The sequence below is a fragment of the Montipora foliosa genome, chromosome 8 (genome assembly GCF_036669935.1).
Source record: "Montipora foliosa isolate CH-2021 chromosome 8, ASM3666993v2, whole genome shotgun sequence".
Taxonomy (NCBI): domain Eukaryota; kingdom Metazoa; phylum Cnidaria; class Anthozoa; order Scleractinia; family Acroporidae; genus Montipora; species Montipora foliosa.
Genome location: NC_090876.1, coordinates 28,625,522 through 28,640,521, shown reverse-complemented (window position 1 = coordinate 28,640,521; position 15,000 = coordinate 28,625,522). Strand labels below are relative to the sequence as shown.

General features: G+C 40.8%; 3 protein-coding genes across 3 annotated transcripts in view; 2 read left to right on the top strand and 1 right to left on the bottom strand.

Moving 5' to 3' along the window:
- The first annotated feature begins 10,584 nt into the window (after positions 1–10,584).
- LOC137968532 (uncharacterized) lies at positions 10,585–11,052 on the top strand. The gene has a single exon (XM_068815085.1). The coding sequence runs from the start codon at positions 10,585–10,587 to the stop codon at positions 11,050–11,052; it is 468 nt and encodes a 155-aa protein (XP_068671186.1).
- Positions 11,053–11,982: 930 nt separating this feature from the next.
- LOC137968531 (uncharacterized) lies at positions 11,983–12,621 on the top strand. Its single transcript, XM_068815084.1, has one exon. The coding sequence runs from the start codon at positions 11,983–11,985 to the stop codon at positions 12,619–12,621; it is 639 nt and encodes a 212-aa protein (XP_068671185.1).
- Positions 12,622–14,026: 1,405 nt separating this feature from the next.
- Positions 14,027–15,000, bottom strand: part of LOC138012767 (BTB and MATH domain-containing protein 36-like) — a 4,955-nt gene continuing 3,981 nt past the window's right edge. Inside the window, exon 2 of the mRNA XM_068859656.1 lies at positions 14,027–15,000. This exon is cut by the window's right edge and continues 574 nt beyond it. Within this exon, the coding sequence (XP_068715757.1) occupies positions 14,784–15,000 (217 nt within the window). The 3' untranslated portion in view covers positions 14,027–14,783.

Sequence of the window (15,000 nt, the reverse complement as noted above, 5' to 3'; positions counted from 1 at the left end):
CTTTTTTGACTCCTTTGGCGGCATGGAAGGGGTCAGACGAGTCGCAATCGCCGAGGACATGGACAATCATGCCATGACGTCTGATTTAAAAGCACAACCCGCCTCGATTAGCTCTGCTATCTGCGGGTTGTGCAGGATTGTCATTGTATTTTCTTCAACTAATAATAAAATGAATGAATGAATGAATGAATGAATCGTGGAATTGGCGGGCAATGGCGATGAACGTTTTGGGGCAACCAAAGTTGGCCATGATCTTCCAGAAGCTGTTCCTACTGACCGTGCTGAAGGCCTTGGTCAGGTCAACGAAGGTGGTGTAGAGGTCTTGGTGTTGCTCAATGCACTGCTCCTGCAGCTGACGGTCGGCAAAGATCATGTCAACTGTTCCTCGACCTGCGCGGAAGCCACACTGGCTCTCAGGCAGTTTAGAAGAACACGGGCCAAGATCTTCCCAACAATGGAGAGGGAGACCCCGCAATGGTTGTTACAGGACTGGCGGTTTCCCTTGCGTTTGTATATATGGGCGATGGTGGCATCTCTGAATTTCTGGGGGAGCTGTTTCTTTTCCCACATGGACTGGTATAGGCTGGTGAGCTGATTCAGCAGGGTAGGGCTACCTGTCTTGTACACTTCGGCAAGTATGGCATCCTGTCCAGGAACTTTCCCAGCCCCCCCTCCCCCCTCCCCATAACTCCTAACAACCCCTAACAATAACATAACTACTAACAGCAACTACACTTCATCTCACATTACCAGTCACGCATCCATGTCTAATACTCTCGCCCGCACTCGTAAGCGCTCTCTCCGCAAGAGCAAGCTTGCTAAACTTCCACTTTTTAAAAGTTTATTTCAATATTTTTGCCAGATTTTAAAATATTACAAACATCACAAACACACACACAAATAAATAAATAAATATTGTTTTGCAATGATGATAACCTGATCCTTCAACAAATAATCCTCCTTCCGTCTCCACAGGCCAGACAATATATCTAAAAGGCCAAGTGCTTCAATTTTGACATTTAAACTTCTACACCAACGAATTAAATCACTCCAAAACGTTGTAATAACGGAGCATAATACAAACAAATGCTCGAGAGATTCGTCGACAGTTCCACAAAAAGAGCACATTGAGGAATCCATCTTACCCATTTTATTTAATAGGGTGTTTGTTGCTAAATATCTTTATTAAAAACTGGATCATTGGATAATGCAATTCGAGAGTTTTGATTGGCTATGCCATCATGGGCTATGAGCCATTATACCATGATCTACAAACACGGCAAGCATATGCGTGATTTTTTGGGCCTTTTTATTTTTATTGTAGTCTCGTTTTCTATATTTTGGGGGCGTTTTTAATAAAACAATTATTCCACTCGCGCTTGTTGGATATGAGATGATTATAGCCAACTCGGCGCTACGCGCCTCGTTGGCTATCTATCATCTCATATCCAACGCGCGCTCATGGAATGATTGTTAAATATACTATATTTGATATTGAAATTCTCTTGACTTAGTATCCAGAGCAACCCTAAACGGCAAGTTGTAAATTTCTTTCCACTCTATGGAATATTCACCAAACAAACCTGTGTATCTTTGCTGGGCTGTTGGTGTAAGTTGTTAACACTCAAGACGTTAGAGATAGCTGTACTTATTGGAATTCGAACACCAAGCAATTTTAATTGGAATTCATTTTGGAGGACAAAGTTTGATTTATCCACATAACTAATTGTCTTAAGAGTCTCACGCTATTTGCAAGGAATCGCATCAATTATAGCCGTAATTTCAAAAACTTCAAGAGGAGAAAAGCCCAAATCAAATTACCTGTAGTAATAAAACGATTTCCTACCGAAATTAAATCACTAATTCTAATTATACCTTTGGTAATCAGTTTTTGATCGTAGAAAGACTTGTCATGAATACAAATAAACCTGTTATTCCAAATAACCGTTTTAGATATATCCTCGAGTGATAGACAGCCACCTCGTTGTTTGATCCCAGCCCGCACGATGCATAATCATTGGAACTAAAAGGTTTTAACGCTTTGGGTTCTGCCTATAATAGTAAGATTTCTGCATTCCACAATTTTAAGTTCTCTTTGATTGATTGAATGATTTCCTCAAATTTTAGCTTCTGCCTAATAGGGAAACGTCATATGTGAAGTACACTCCCAGAATTTTTACCGTTTACTGTACTCTTAAGGTTAGCCTTCCTTATCACAAGACGGTGTAAATCAAATGTATTGCTAAATCATTGTAAAATGATAAACTCAAGGAAAAAATAGTGAATGCTAAGTGTTTTAGAGGAAGGAGCCACACTGTTGATGTCCTTGAAGCCCTGCCCTTTCCATTCCGGCTTCCAAGTTGTTTGAGTGATTGTGCGAATCATTGTGTTACTAACGAAAGGAAGGAAGTGACTAGTTGCTGCAAGAATATACAACTGCGTGGTCATTGATGAAAGCCCGCAAAAACGTTTTGATAAATTTCCAACACTAATTATTTTTTTGCAGATAACATGCGTGTAACATTGTGATTTGTGTGATGATTCCGTGGATTCTCCTTCCGTCTTCCATTATTTGCGCTGTTTTGGTCATTGCTCGTACTGCACCTCAGTTTGGACTCGCACCTTACGAGTATTTTCACGAGTTCTACGATCATTATGGCCAGAGCATCCAAAATCACATTGAGGACGTGAAGCGAGTACACGAGGAGCACCATGAAACTCAACACAGGGTGCATGAGAAATTTCAAGAGAATTACTATGATATGACTGAAAAGATTCAAGAGGGAGACGAAAACTTCCACGAGTCTCAGGAAAAGTCAAACGAGAATATACGATTCTCCAGTGGTACTAGAAAGAGCTTGATTTTTAAAAAAGGTAAATGGTTAATGATGAGCACCACTTCTCTTTTCTTTTTTCATGTAAGAAATAGCTTCATAGCTACTTTGGAACCGGCCCTGATAATAAAAACCTTCTTACTAATCGCGTTTCGACGAAGGAGGACGCATCTTAATCGAGTATCGATGGCAATGCTATGCGATTTCAGGGTTTGAACGCCGTCTTAGACTGGCTGGCCGACGGGCACACATCACCTCGGTCTGATGTGATTGTGAATCTGTCATGCCTCGACAACGGGTTCGTATCGTAATGCCCGCATACTCAAATGAAAGCGGTAAAAATTCCCCGTATTTCCACGTGCTTTGCAGTTGTGCGTGTTGGTTGCTCCGCCGTTTTCTTTGCTGTTTTCCCAAAGGTAAGGCCCAGGCCAAACGTCGAACTTTACATAAGACCAACTAAATAGAACCAATTTAATAAGTTCATGATAAAATCGACGTTTGACTCAATTAAGTTCGACGAACTGTATTTGGATCGACCCATGCACACGTTCTATCCGTCCACCTCAGACGGATAGAACGTGTAAAGATCGAGTCTGGGACAAACGTCGGACTTTTCATGAGTCGAACTTAATTCATAAATTATAAATTTGTATGATAATGTATATTTTAGCTTCGATATCAAAATATTTATAACAGAGCATGGGTTGGCAGAGTGTGTTTTTTTGTGGCAATCTATTATAAACATCGCGAGTTAGGGAGCTAGGTTGAATTCAACGCCGATAAATGACGGCGAAGACCTATGTTGTGTGTTTTCGTTAATTTTTGAAATGCGTTCATGAGGTACATGTGCGCGCCTCATGATTTGCAAAAATCCAACGAACATTAGTTGAATTTTTTTTTTCCGTGCGAGGAATAGCGGGGTTGTCACTGAGAAATGAGCATTCCACCGAATTTGTTAGAATATCAGTATTTGCTGCAGTATGGAACGTAGTTTTGTAGAACTGCAAAGAATGTAATTACTTCTTTCTTGTATTCATTTGCGCCATTTTGCTGGAATCCCGCTAACTGAGAGATTCGCTTTTGCATTTGGTTCGAAGTTAAGTTGGGCGTTTGACCCAACCTTTTTAATTTAGGTCGATCCAAATTAATTTGGATCGACCCAAACTATTATTTAGTTCGTCTCATGTGAAGTTCGAAGTTTGGCCTGGCCAAGTGAAGTTGTGTTGATTCATTTGAAGTATCACTTGCAAATATGACTAAAGCTTCTTATCAGAACATCAGAAAGCTGCGCAGTGATGTGTTTTGTAGGAAACAAACAAACTCTGGGCAATCAGTTTACTAGACATGGAACTTCACTTTACTAATCCATGATTACCGCTAGAATCGCATAGGTAAAGGTAAACTCGCGGTCTGATTGGCTACCGAAGATAGGGTATTTAGCGTGGAATTGCACTTGTGCTTGAAGGGATATTGCTGACGTGATTCAGAAATTAGAAATCATTATGTTTTCAAAAACATTTTCTCCATTTACAAAGCAAAAACCTGACCGAAGAGACGAAGCAGAAGATTTTCCTTGCTTTAATTCAAAGTATGACTTACTTGTTGAGATTTTCTGAGAAACCGCTTACCCTTACGAGCACGAGAATCGGAGAAATCGGCAGCAGTCTCTCGCCAAAGTAAAAATGGCTGAAGGAGGAGAAAAAGACAAAAGTTCTTCTGCGACCGAGGAAAAGCAGGTTTCAGTTGTAGAGCATACAGAAGATGAACTAGAGGTCAGTAAATATTTCCATTAATTTTCAGTTGAACGTTAATCCCAACGGTAGCAACAGCAATTCAGAATCTCTGTGTTGAAAAAAAAAACACTCTTTACTCCGTTTTTGAATTTTTCTTGTTTTGCTTCCCAAAATTTCACGTTAGCAATGGACGTTGTATTTTAAATTAAAGTCCAGTTCGAGTAACTGTTTAATATTTGGAGGCGAACAACAACTTACCAAAGTATTTGTTGAGTTGGCATCGTTTGTTTGGGTGAACGTTGTCCTTCTTTCAGGCGCTGTCGAACAGTTTTCGCGAGTTCATGAATTGTGCTGGATAAATACAGTTTACCCGATATTAGAAGCTCCCGGTGCATTCAGTTTGATGATTTTCAAGAAGAAAATATAAATTAGAGCTTCTGTAAAGGTCCAGAAAACGAAGATTTGTAAAACACAAATAAACTTTTGTGTATTCGGCTTGATTCCTATTTGCTGGCTATTGACAGGTAACAGTTCAATCACTTGAAATGGCTTCTTTTAGCGCCCACTGAATGCTGCAACATCCGACCGAGGACATTTTCAAAAAGCTATGCGATTCAAGGGAAATTCACCACCTTACTCGTGAATTCGACGTTAAATTTCACATGAAAAACTGTTATCGCGCTCATCGCTTCGCGATTCGTGTGATATTGGTTTTTCGCTTGAAATTTAATGTGGAATTCACTCTTAAAAATCCAACCATCTTTCAACGCATCCACATCCACTCATCTTATCTCGAGTGATGTATCATACAGAGTTGCTTTTCAATAGCTTGGGTACTGAATACGCACAGCTCTCTGTTTATCTTTGGCCATTCACTGCACGTATGTGCAAATGCACGCCGCACAACTGCACTGCACTTATGTACACGCCGAATTTTGACATCTAGCACATAGGAGACCCCATTCTCGACCCCAGTGCTTACGCTGCTTCTGGCAGTCATGCGCAAAAGAGCTCTGGGGTCGACAATGAGGAGACCCCTATCTTGTTTTGACTGACGCCACACATCTCTTCTCTGCTTTCAGTTAATCCACAGATCGGTGAAAGAGAGGCCAAGTCATTTCTTCGAACGTTTTCGTGAGACTTCTCATCGATAAAGGGAAAGTTAAAGATGAAGAGCATACAATTGATTGGGTTGATTTCGAAAACATAGTGAATTATGTACTGTATTGTTTTTTTTAGACGTTTACCACGTAACAATAAACATCGTTATTCCGTTTTGAGATGAAATTAAAATTAAACAGTATTCATAGGGAAGGTTGGTACGTATAGTTGCCAAGTGAAAGTTTCACTCTGCAAACTGTCTCTCTAAAACTTGTTTATTCTCCAAAATGACTGCCACAAACATTAACGTTTGATCAAAAGGGAACAAGCGCAACTGTAAAATATTAGGGCAAGGCGTGAGAAACAATGTTTTGGGGCCACGGTTTTGTGGCCGTCATCTTTGCCTTCAGATATGGCTTGAATACAGGCGTTTAATGTATTATTGTAAAACTCCCTGAAGACGTCTACGTTAGGTAGACGAAACTTGTCGGAGATTAAGTTTTACAGATACAGTTCGCAGAGTGCTGCTCACCAGTTTAGTTTTTTATAACCGTAAAAAGTTTCTCAATGCGATTACCCACGGACCGATAAAACGTTTTGCCGAAATGAAAAAAAAACTTGTAAAGCAGTGCTTGGTTGGCTTACAGGCAGGTACGCCCTTGCAAATTACCCAAACGGATTATATAAAATTACCTGGACGCGGAAGGTCATTAGGGACCTTAAGATCTACGACGGCGACGTCGAAGAAAACGTCACCTCAAAATAGAACTTTGCTCTAGTAAAAGTCCAGTAAAAGTATCCTAAAAATAAATTGGTACGAGCGGTTTCAGACTGAAAATAGAGAATGAAAGATTCTCTGTTGCATGCTCACGTTGTCGTCAAAACCTAAAATTTAGGGGGTGTTTACATGATACCGGTACGAGTTTCATTCTGGTACGAGTTCATCCCGGTTCTTACTTATCGCTCTGTATTTCTTTACGTGATACCGGTGAAAAATCTCATACCAGTACAACTCATACCGGTATGAGTTCATCCCGGTAGTTGTACCGGATCGAAATTCTCATAACCGTATGAAAAGTTATACCGGTATCATGTAAACGCTACATTGACTCCCATTCCGGTACGAGTCGTCAAGTTGTGGTGGACTGGGACTATTGACGCATGCGTTGTATTTCTAATAGCAGTACTTCATTGGACGCCATTATTCTTTTGGCTCATGCGTCATCCCTGTGTCAATATTTGTGTCGTCCATGTAAACGCGGTATGAAATTGACAACTCGTACCAGAATGAAACTCGTACCGGTATCATGTAAACACCCCCTTAGTGATTTCACGTCGTCGTCACGCAGAGAACCGCAAAAATATGAGCTAAAATTCGTGCCGCACGTGGAGCACGATTATTTATGCTCTTTTAACCAATGATATCATTGTTTTGTGGCGTTTTCGTCGACGTCGTCGTCGTCGTCGTAGATCTTAAGCTCCCTATTATTTACATATGAAAGTCGGCTTAGAACCCGTTAGACGACCCGCTCACTTTTTGAGAACTTGTTTTTTATTGCAATCGCTTACAGAAAAGATAAGAGGCTACGCGACCAAAACCCCGCTTTTTTGCTTTTTTTTTAGTAGAATTCAACACTTGTAAGGTATTTCTTTGGCATTTGCCGTGTCAAATGAAGGAATAAATTCAAACGAGATGAGAAACCTTGGGTGGTCCGTTTTAGATTATACTAAAAGAATCATTTAAATAAATTGAATGTATTATTCCCCATCAGCCTTGGGTTCTTGGATTGGTGATACCGGAGAACATACTTAAAAGGGGAAATGGAACATTCAGACCAAGAATTGCTGAAGAGACTGAGACGTTTTAGATGTTTCTTGATCGGCGTTTGACGATGCTTCTCCACCAAGTCCATGTTGCTTACAATGGCATTTAATTCATTGAAGACTCAAAGTGTAGGTTATTGGTCGTCTTGTCCAAAGCAAGACCATTCCGTAGGACTTCGAATAGCCCGATTACTTCATTCACAGTCCAGCCTAATCACAGTCTCACCAGCATCTTTCAACAGTTATGCCTCATTTCAATGTTCCACTCAAACTCGCTCATTCGGAATTATATCCCTTAAAAACGTAGAGGGCAATATTACTAAATGCTGATTGGCTGAGACAGAGGGCATTTTTCAATAATTTTGCTAATTGCCCAGGGCAAAACTAAGGCGGATGGCAGGTGCTCAGCGCTTCCTTCCGGCAGCTTCTGCAATGGAACTAGCCCGAAGTTGTAAGCCTGTGCGCGCGATTCCACGAGGCACGTCTGCGCCACCTGCAACAGAGACTGCCACTCCTGGATCGGGCTACACAGTCATACAAGATCCTGCCCAAATCCCCAGCACCAACTATCGCCTCTTCGAGACGACGATGCCACTACTCCATCAATAACAACCGATTGCCTTCTATACTTTGGGTAGTCCTTTAAGAGTAGAAGTTCCTTAGATACTACACCATATGCCTCAAGCTTTCTCAATAGTATACTATGATCAGTTAAATCAAAAGCCTTTTTGTAGTCAGCAATGATAATAAATCAAAAATTTGGTTTTATCAATGGAGTTTATAATGTAAATTGACCACCGTACAGAGATTCTAAAAGCTGATGCTTCGAGCGTTAGCCCTTCATCAAAGCGAATGGAGGAATTATGGGTTATGTGTAGTATTTATAGTAAATTAGGAGCTACGCTATCGGTGGTAGCATGGCAACGTGAAAAATAGGAATACATTAGTTAAATGAAAAGCGTTCGTTAATGCCGTGAGGATTAAGGGTGCCGATTTGGAAGATGAATTTTTGTTCCAGGTTCTTGCGGCTTTCTGTCGTACCTAGATGTAGGGAAAGGCCGCAGATAGCCATGTGTTTTTTGGAGTGGTTAGGCAGATTAAAATGACGAGCAACTGGCTTAGACGCATCCTATTCATTCTTCTTAACATCGCGAAGGTGGATGGCATAACGTACAGCTTGACTCAAGTTCCTTAATGGGCGTTTCCTCTTTTGAAGGTTGCGGTTTTTGATGACTCAAACCCTTACTCTTACTATAGCTAGCAAACCTTCCTTCCACAAGAGGGCCTCTTCGGGACTAGACCTGCAGGTTTACAAGATTAGAAAGTTTCTCTGCGGTTTTAGGCTTTTGTTCTTTTAACAGAGGCTCTTAGCTCCGAGCTCGTCGCATCAAGAAGGCGCTCGATCCTGAACGGTTCCAAAATCTTTTCTGGGTCACCAGTTGCTTCACCTACAGCCATCCACCGGTTAAGGTACCTTCATGTTCTATTTCCCCATTGAACAAAATCTTCATCGGAATCGAATGAAATGGAATGGTTTATTTCAAAATCACATTGCAGTCCAAGGGCTGAATTAAGCAAATTTGCAATAGAAGTTTACAAGTTTAAAAGTTCACAAGCATATTATATAAAAGTATCAATAATAATTTAATTCCAAAAACAATTTTAAAATAGCAATCGATCTTTTGAGAAATCTATAAAAAAAATTCTGGAATTATTGGCGGGTCATTGCGTAAACAAACGAGCTATTTGCTCTGTTTGTTTTTACACGAGGCAGGGCAAAAGGACGATAATTTCTGAGGTTGTACTTGACGTTGTTCAGTGGTGGTAGTAAGCTGTTTAGTTTATGATAAGGATTCGAAACAACTTCGTCAAACAGTCTACTGCATAACAGACTGTGGTGCTCAGCTATAGGCCGCCCAAAAAACATGCAAGCACTGTTGTGGTTCAAGCTGGGCAAGATTATCGAAAGCGCCCTTTTTTCGATACGCACGAGCTCATTCTTTAAGTACTGCGGCAAAGCATTGTAGAAAACTGGCACAGCGTTGTCTACAGAAGATCGAAGGCACGATTTGTAGAACAGAACTAACTCTGAAGGGGGTAAATGAGCTCTTTGAAGCTGGACTAGACAATATAATTTTTTGCTAGCTTTCTTGACGACCTCGTTCACATGGGCGTTCCAGGTCAGGTTGTCACTTATTGTTAACCCTAATAACTTCGCACTCTCGACCACTTCAAGTTCTTTGCCATCGATGTTTATGGCATCAAATTGCTCAGGTTTATGAGTAAACGAAATTCTGATTTCTTTGCACTTATCAGGGTTAAGAACAACCCTATTTTCGAGAAATCACTCGATTAATATTTGTTTGGTCAAATCCTGAGCGTTGCTAGCATCTCCCTTCGGAACTATCTCTGAGACTGTATTATCATCGACAAATTTCCATAGATATGGTGAAATAATATCTAGATCGTTGATAAATGGAATGAATAACCAATTTGGTGCCCTGCGGTATCCCGGAGGGGACTGGTCCCCATTCGGTGTAACAGCCCTTTACTAACTTAATCCGTTGGAATCGGTTGAAAGGAAATCTATAATCCAATTTACAACACTACGGGGAATATCTAACCTACATAGTTTGTTAATCAGAACACTATGATCAATAAAATCGAACGCTTTACAATAGTCAAACCATTTACCAACCTTTGCGTTAAATACAATTGCTGGTTTTAAAAAGTTGTCTAGTAATCGTTTATGCTTGGCTCTCGCCATTTCATCGTAAATACCATTTAAATGGACATTATGGACAGTGAAACCACAAGTACCATCCTTAATATATAGATTTAGCCAAGCCTAAAAGCTAAGACCTTTCCAGCACACCTCTACACTCCTGGTCCAGTATATACCCACGCCACACAAGCTTTGGGTTCCGTTGGCTCAACTAATTACAGCACCGTGTTCTGCAATGCTAGTGTTGGTGCCCAAACTCCATCTCCACTCGTTGAAAACCCACGTCACGTTCCACCCTCGCTTCAGCCAATGAGTGAACGTTTTCTTGCGACCATTACTGCCACAATGGAGAAAATGAGTGCTAACCATGGTCTGCCCCAGCCTACTACAGGTGCTCAAGTTTAATGGCTCCCCCGAGAGATATCCACTATTCAGACAGAGGTTCCACCAGATGATAGAATCGAAAGCTTTAGACGAACAGACCAAGATGGCTCGCCTGATGCAGTTCCTCGAGGGCCCTGCTCTTAGAGCTGTACAGAGATACGAGGCCGTACCGGGAAGCTTAGCAAAGCCATTGGAAGTCCTGCAAAATCGCTTTGGTCAACCATTCAAAATTGTTAGAGTGTGTATAGACACCTTGACTAAAGGACCAGCTATTGCCTCTCGAGATAAGGAGGGCCTCCAACTCTATGCTAACATAGCCCAAGTTATGTATGAAATGAACACGGACAGTCTCGAGAAAGTGGTTTTAAGGTTGCCCAAATGGCTTCAAGACAAGTTTCGGGAACATTTGAAAAAGTTATGCCTACATTCAAAGACGTTGTTGAATTTCTGAATGATCGAGATGATTTGGCTAATCATCCGTTAATCATCCCCTCAGGCGGAATGAAGGTCGTGACAAGCCGTCACCTAACTACTCTTACCACAAGCAGCATTAAGGAGGACAGTAAATTTGAAAACAATTAAAGACGCCCTACCCAGCAACTGCCTCTTGTGTACAGAGTGTCATCCACTCTATCGCTGTGAAGTGTTGGCTTATCTTTCATATACTGGACCTGAATAATTAACGTCCATAAAACAAAAGAACAAAGCTAACATAACAATACCTAATCAACAAGGCCTAATCAGAATAACAATGGTTCTTTTGTCTCCCGCCATTTTGGTCCGGTATATGAAAGTCTACCCGAAGTGTTCAAGTCTAATCCCATTGAGGAAAGAGGAGAGCTAGTTTACAAAAAACGGATTTGCTTTCACTGTATCAATTCTAAGAAATAAGTGTAAGCGTTCTCTGGTAAAAAGTTTGAAAAGACTATGAGCTTTCGACAGACTGAACTGCTGTCTTCAAAGGATGAAAACGAGTAAAGAATAAAAACGAAAGAAATTTAAATATAACGAACAATTCGCATAAATTAAAAGATAAAAGCAAGTGGTAGAAAAATGTTAAAAATTCTAAGAAAATTAGTGTTTCTTTAAGAGAATGTGATATTGTCTTGGGAGCGGGCACGAATTATTGTCCGCCCCAACGGTTTTTGCCGTGTGCCATGACTCCAATGTCTTTCTACTCCGGTTGTTCGCTTTGTCAATGATTTTAGAGTGCTTGAAGTCAATAACATGATTAAAAGTCCAGCCTTTAGTACAATGCTTTTAATCATGTTATTGACTTCAACAAGTCAATAACATTCACCCGTTCTCACCTGTTTTCGAGAAGACGAAAATATTAAGATTCTTCAAGTCCTTTTCTCTGCGGGTAATTACAGACGTCCAAATGCACTATTTTTCGGACGCGTCGAACCATGTTTATGCTGCAGTAGGTTACTTAAGGCTTGTTGATGATACAGGAAAGATTCATTGCGCCTTCGTTATGGGAAAGACCCGCAACTCCCCGCTGAGACAATGGTCTATTCCGCGCCTTGAGTTACAAGCGGCTGTGGTTGCTACGCGTCTGCACCTACTTCTATGTGAAGAACTCGACACAGCCCTTCATGGTGTTACATTCTGGTCAGACTCCTCGACGACCTTGCAGTACATTACAAACGAGAAGAAGCGATTCAAGCCATTTGTTGCAAATCGAGTGAATGACATCCGCGAAGCCTCCACTCCTCAACAATGGCGACATGTGCCAACCTCCCTTAACCTGGCAGACAATGCTTCCAGAGGAGTAGACCTACATGCTCTAAAGTCAAAATGCCGCTGGCTCTCTGGCCCGAGATTCCTCCTGGAGCCTGAAGACCAATGGCCGACTAAAAGGATCAGCAACATCCCAGAAGACGACAAAGAGGTTCAAGTCCAAAGTACTGTCATGATGATTGACCGCGGATCATCATTGGATCAACTTCTACGGCGTTGTTCATCCTGGCCACGCTTGTTAACTCTTGTCGCCCGGTTATTGCGCTTTAATTATTAACCATATCCAGAACAAAAGGCACGGAGAAAGGAAGAAAATCCCTGTCAGAGATGCGCAGCTCCTCCAAGAAAATTGTGCAGTTGGTACAGCGCCAAGCGTTTTCTGAAGAGATTGATTCCTTGAGCAAGGGACGTCCAAAGCACGCTCGCCAATCTTCTTACTGTGCTCATGGAAGAAACCTTGCGCGTGGGAGGAAGAACCCGTCACGTAACTATTGCATTCGAGGCTGCTCATCCAATGCTACTTCCGGGGTCACACCGGTTGTGAGCACGTACTTTCCGCCATGCGTCAACATTTCTGGATTATTCAAGCTAGATCGCTCATGCACCATGTTCTGCAAAAATGTATCGATTGTCGTAAACGAAACGAACTGCCCATGAAACAGCTGATGGCGACCTGCCGGAAGAACGCCTCACCCCATACGAACCACCGTTTACCTACACAAGAGTAGATTTCTTTGGACCATTCTATGTGAAGCGTGGACGACGTACAGATAAGGTCTATGGATGTCTTTTTACCTGCTTTACAAGTCGCGCCGTTCATATAGCACTGATACAGAAGGCGTGAGTTCGTTAGAGACTGATGCCTTTATACAAGGTCTCCGTAGTTTCATCTCAAACTGCGGATGGCCCAAGGAAATCTACCGAGCCACCGTTACATGTAAAGACAACAACACAACCGAAACATACATCGGACTCACAGAGAACGACTTCAAACGAGATACAAAAACCACACCGCAGGACTCTCAGCAGGAGAGTCTAATCTCAGCATTTGGGGAACCCACTTCAATGCTCTTTAAGTCCCCTGGTGAAAATCTTCAAAGGATCTTTAAGGATCTTGAAAGATCTTCATGAAGATCTTCAAGGATCCTAATAAAGATCTTAGAAAAGATCCTCAAAATTCCTTGCAAAGATCCTCAAGGATCTTTGCCAAGATCCTTAAAGATCCTCAAGGATCTTGCCAAGATCCTTGAGGATCCTCAAGAATCTTGCCAAAGATCCTTGAGGATCTTTAAGGATCTTCAAGGATTTTAAAAGATCCTTTGAGGATCTTGTTAAGATCTCGAGATCTTTGTAGATCTTTATTAATCTTACCAAAGATCTGTAAGGATCTTCAATAATCTTACCAAAGATCTTCAAAGATCCTAATCTATCCTTGAGGATCTTGTCAAGATCTTTGTGATTATTTTGCGTATATTCAGTATTCTTACCAATGATCTTCAAGGATGTTTGTGGCTCCATTAAAGAACCATGATTACCACCAATTATGGCTTTGATTCACTTCACCGTTAAGGTAAGCGCCAGGATGTCATATGGAAAATCGGAAACATGCTAATTTAAAGTGAATTTGGAAATGGCCAATTCCTATTAACTACTGTGAACAACAACAATATATGGCACAAACATCATTCAAACTTTCTTTATTTGCATAGATGTGTTTATCATTGTCAAAACCATAAAAAATTGGAGATTCAGGATACATTACAATAATGTAGGGCTGGAAGCAAAAACCTAGTAAGTGACAATGTTCGGCCAATTTTCAGTTTTGCACAAAACTAGCCCAAATAGACTTTTTCACTTGTACATTTTGTTTTCCCAATACAAATCAAGTGATAATACTCAGGAGGATTAGTCATTGTTTTGCTCATTAAAAATAGTGCATGTAAGCATGAGTATGTCTGTATCATCATCATCATCATCAATCCAATTTTGATCCGGGGTTATCCCCGTAAACTGCGGTGGCTGGATTAACATACAAAAGAAAAAAGAAAGGACCAAACCTCCCGAGTACTATGACATGAACTGTATTGGGAAAACAAAATGTACAAGCAAAAAAGGTCTATTTTGCAAATTGACTGGAAATGAACTTACCTTGCCCTGGTATTGTTTTTATCTGATTTGAGCTTTTTTTTTTTTTTTCAAGAAATAAGACTTTCAACATATAAGCACAAGTAAGGCTGCATTCAATTTTCAGGTTTAATAAAACCAATATTCCACAATTCTTCTGCCACAACACTTGGGAACTTACTGTATGATGACTCCTATCATTCCTAATCAATGACATAAATTATTTAATGTTGTAATATTATTATTCTTTTCTTTTAAGTGTTCAATAATTGAATCCGGCAGTCTCCTAAGGTAAGACCCTTCTTCTTGTGGGTTCTACACTGTACGGAATGGTTCATAAATACCTCTAAGACGTTGTTGTAGTAACTGTAAAATGACATTTATTTCACTGCTCTCCACAGCTGCTTCCTCTATAAGTTTTATACAGTCACTAAGTGCACGTGGAGAGAGTCTTCCTTCAGGGTTTTTCTTGTGATACAAACTCCGTGCAATCTCTCTAAGTGCCCATTCACCTGCATCTTTGACCTCTTTT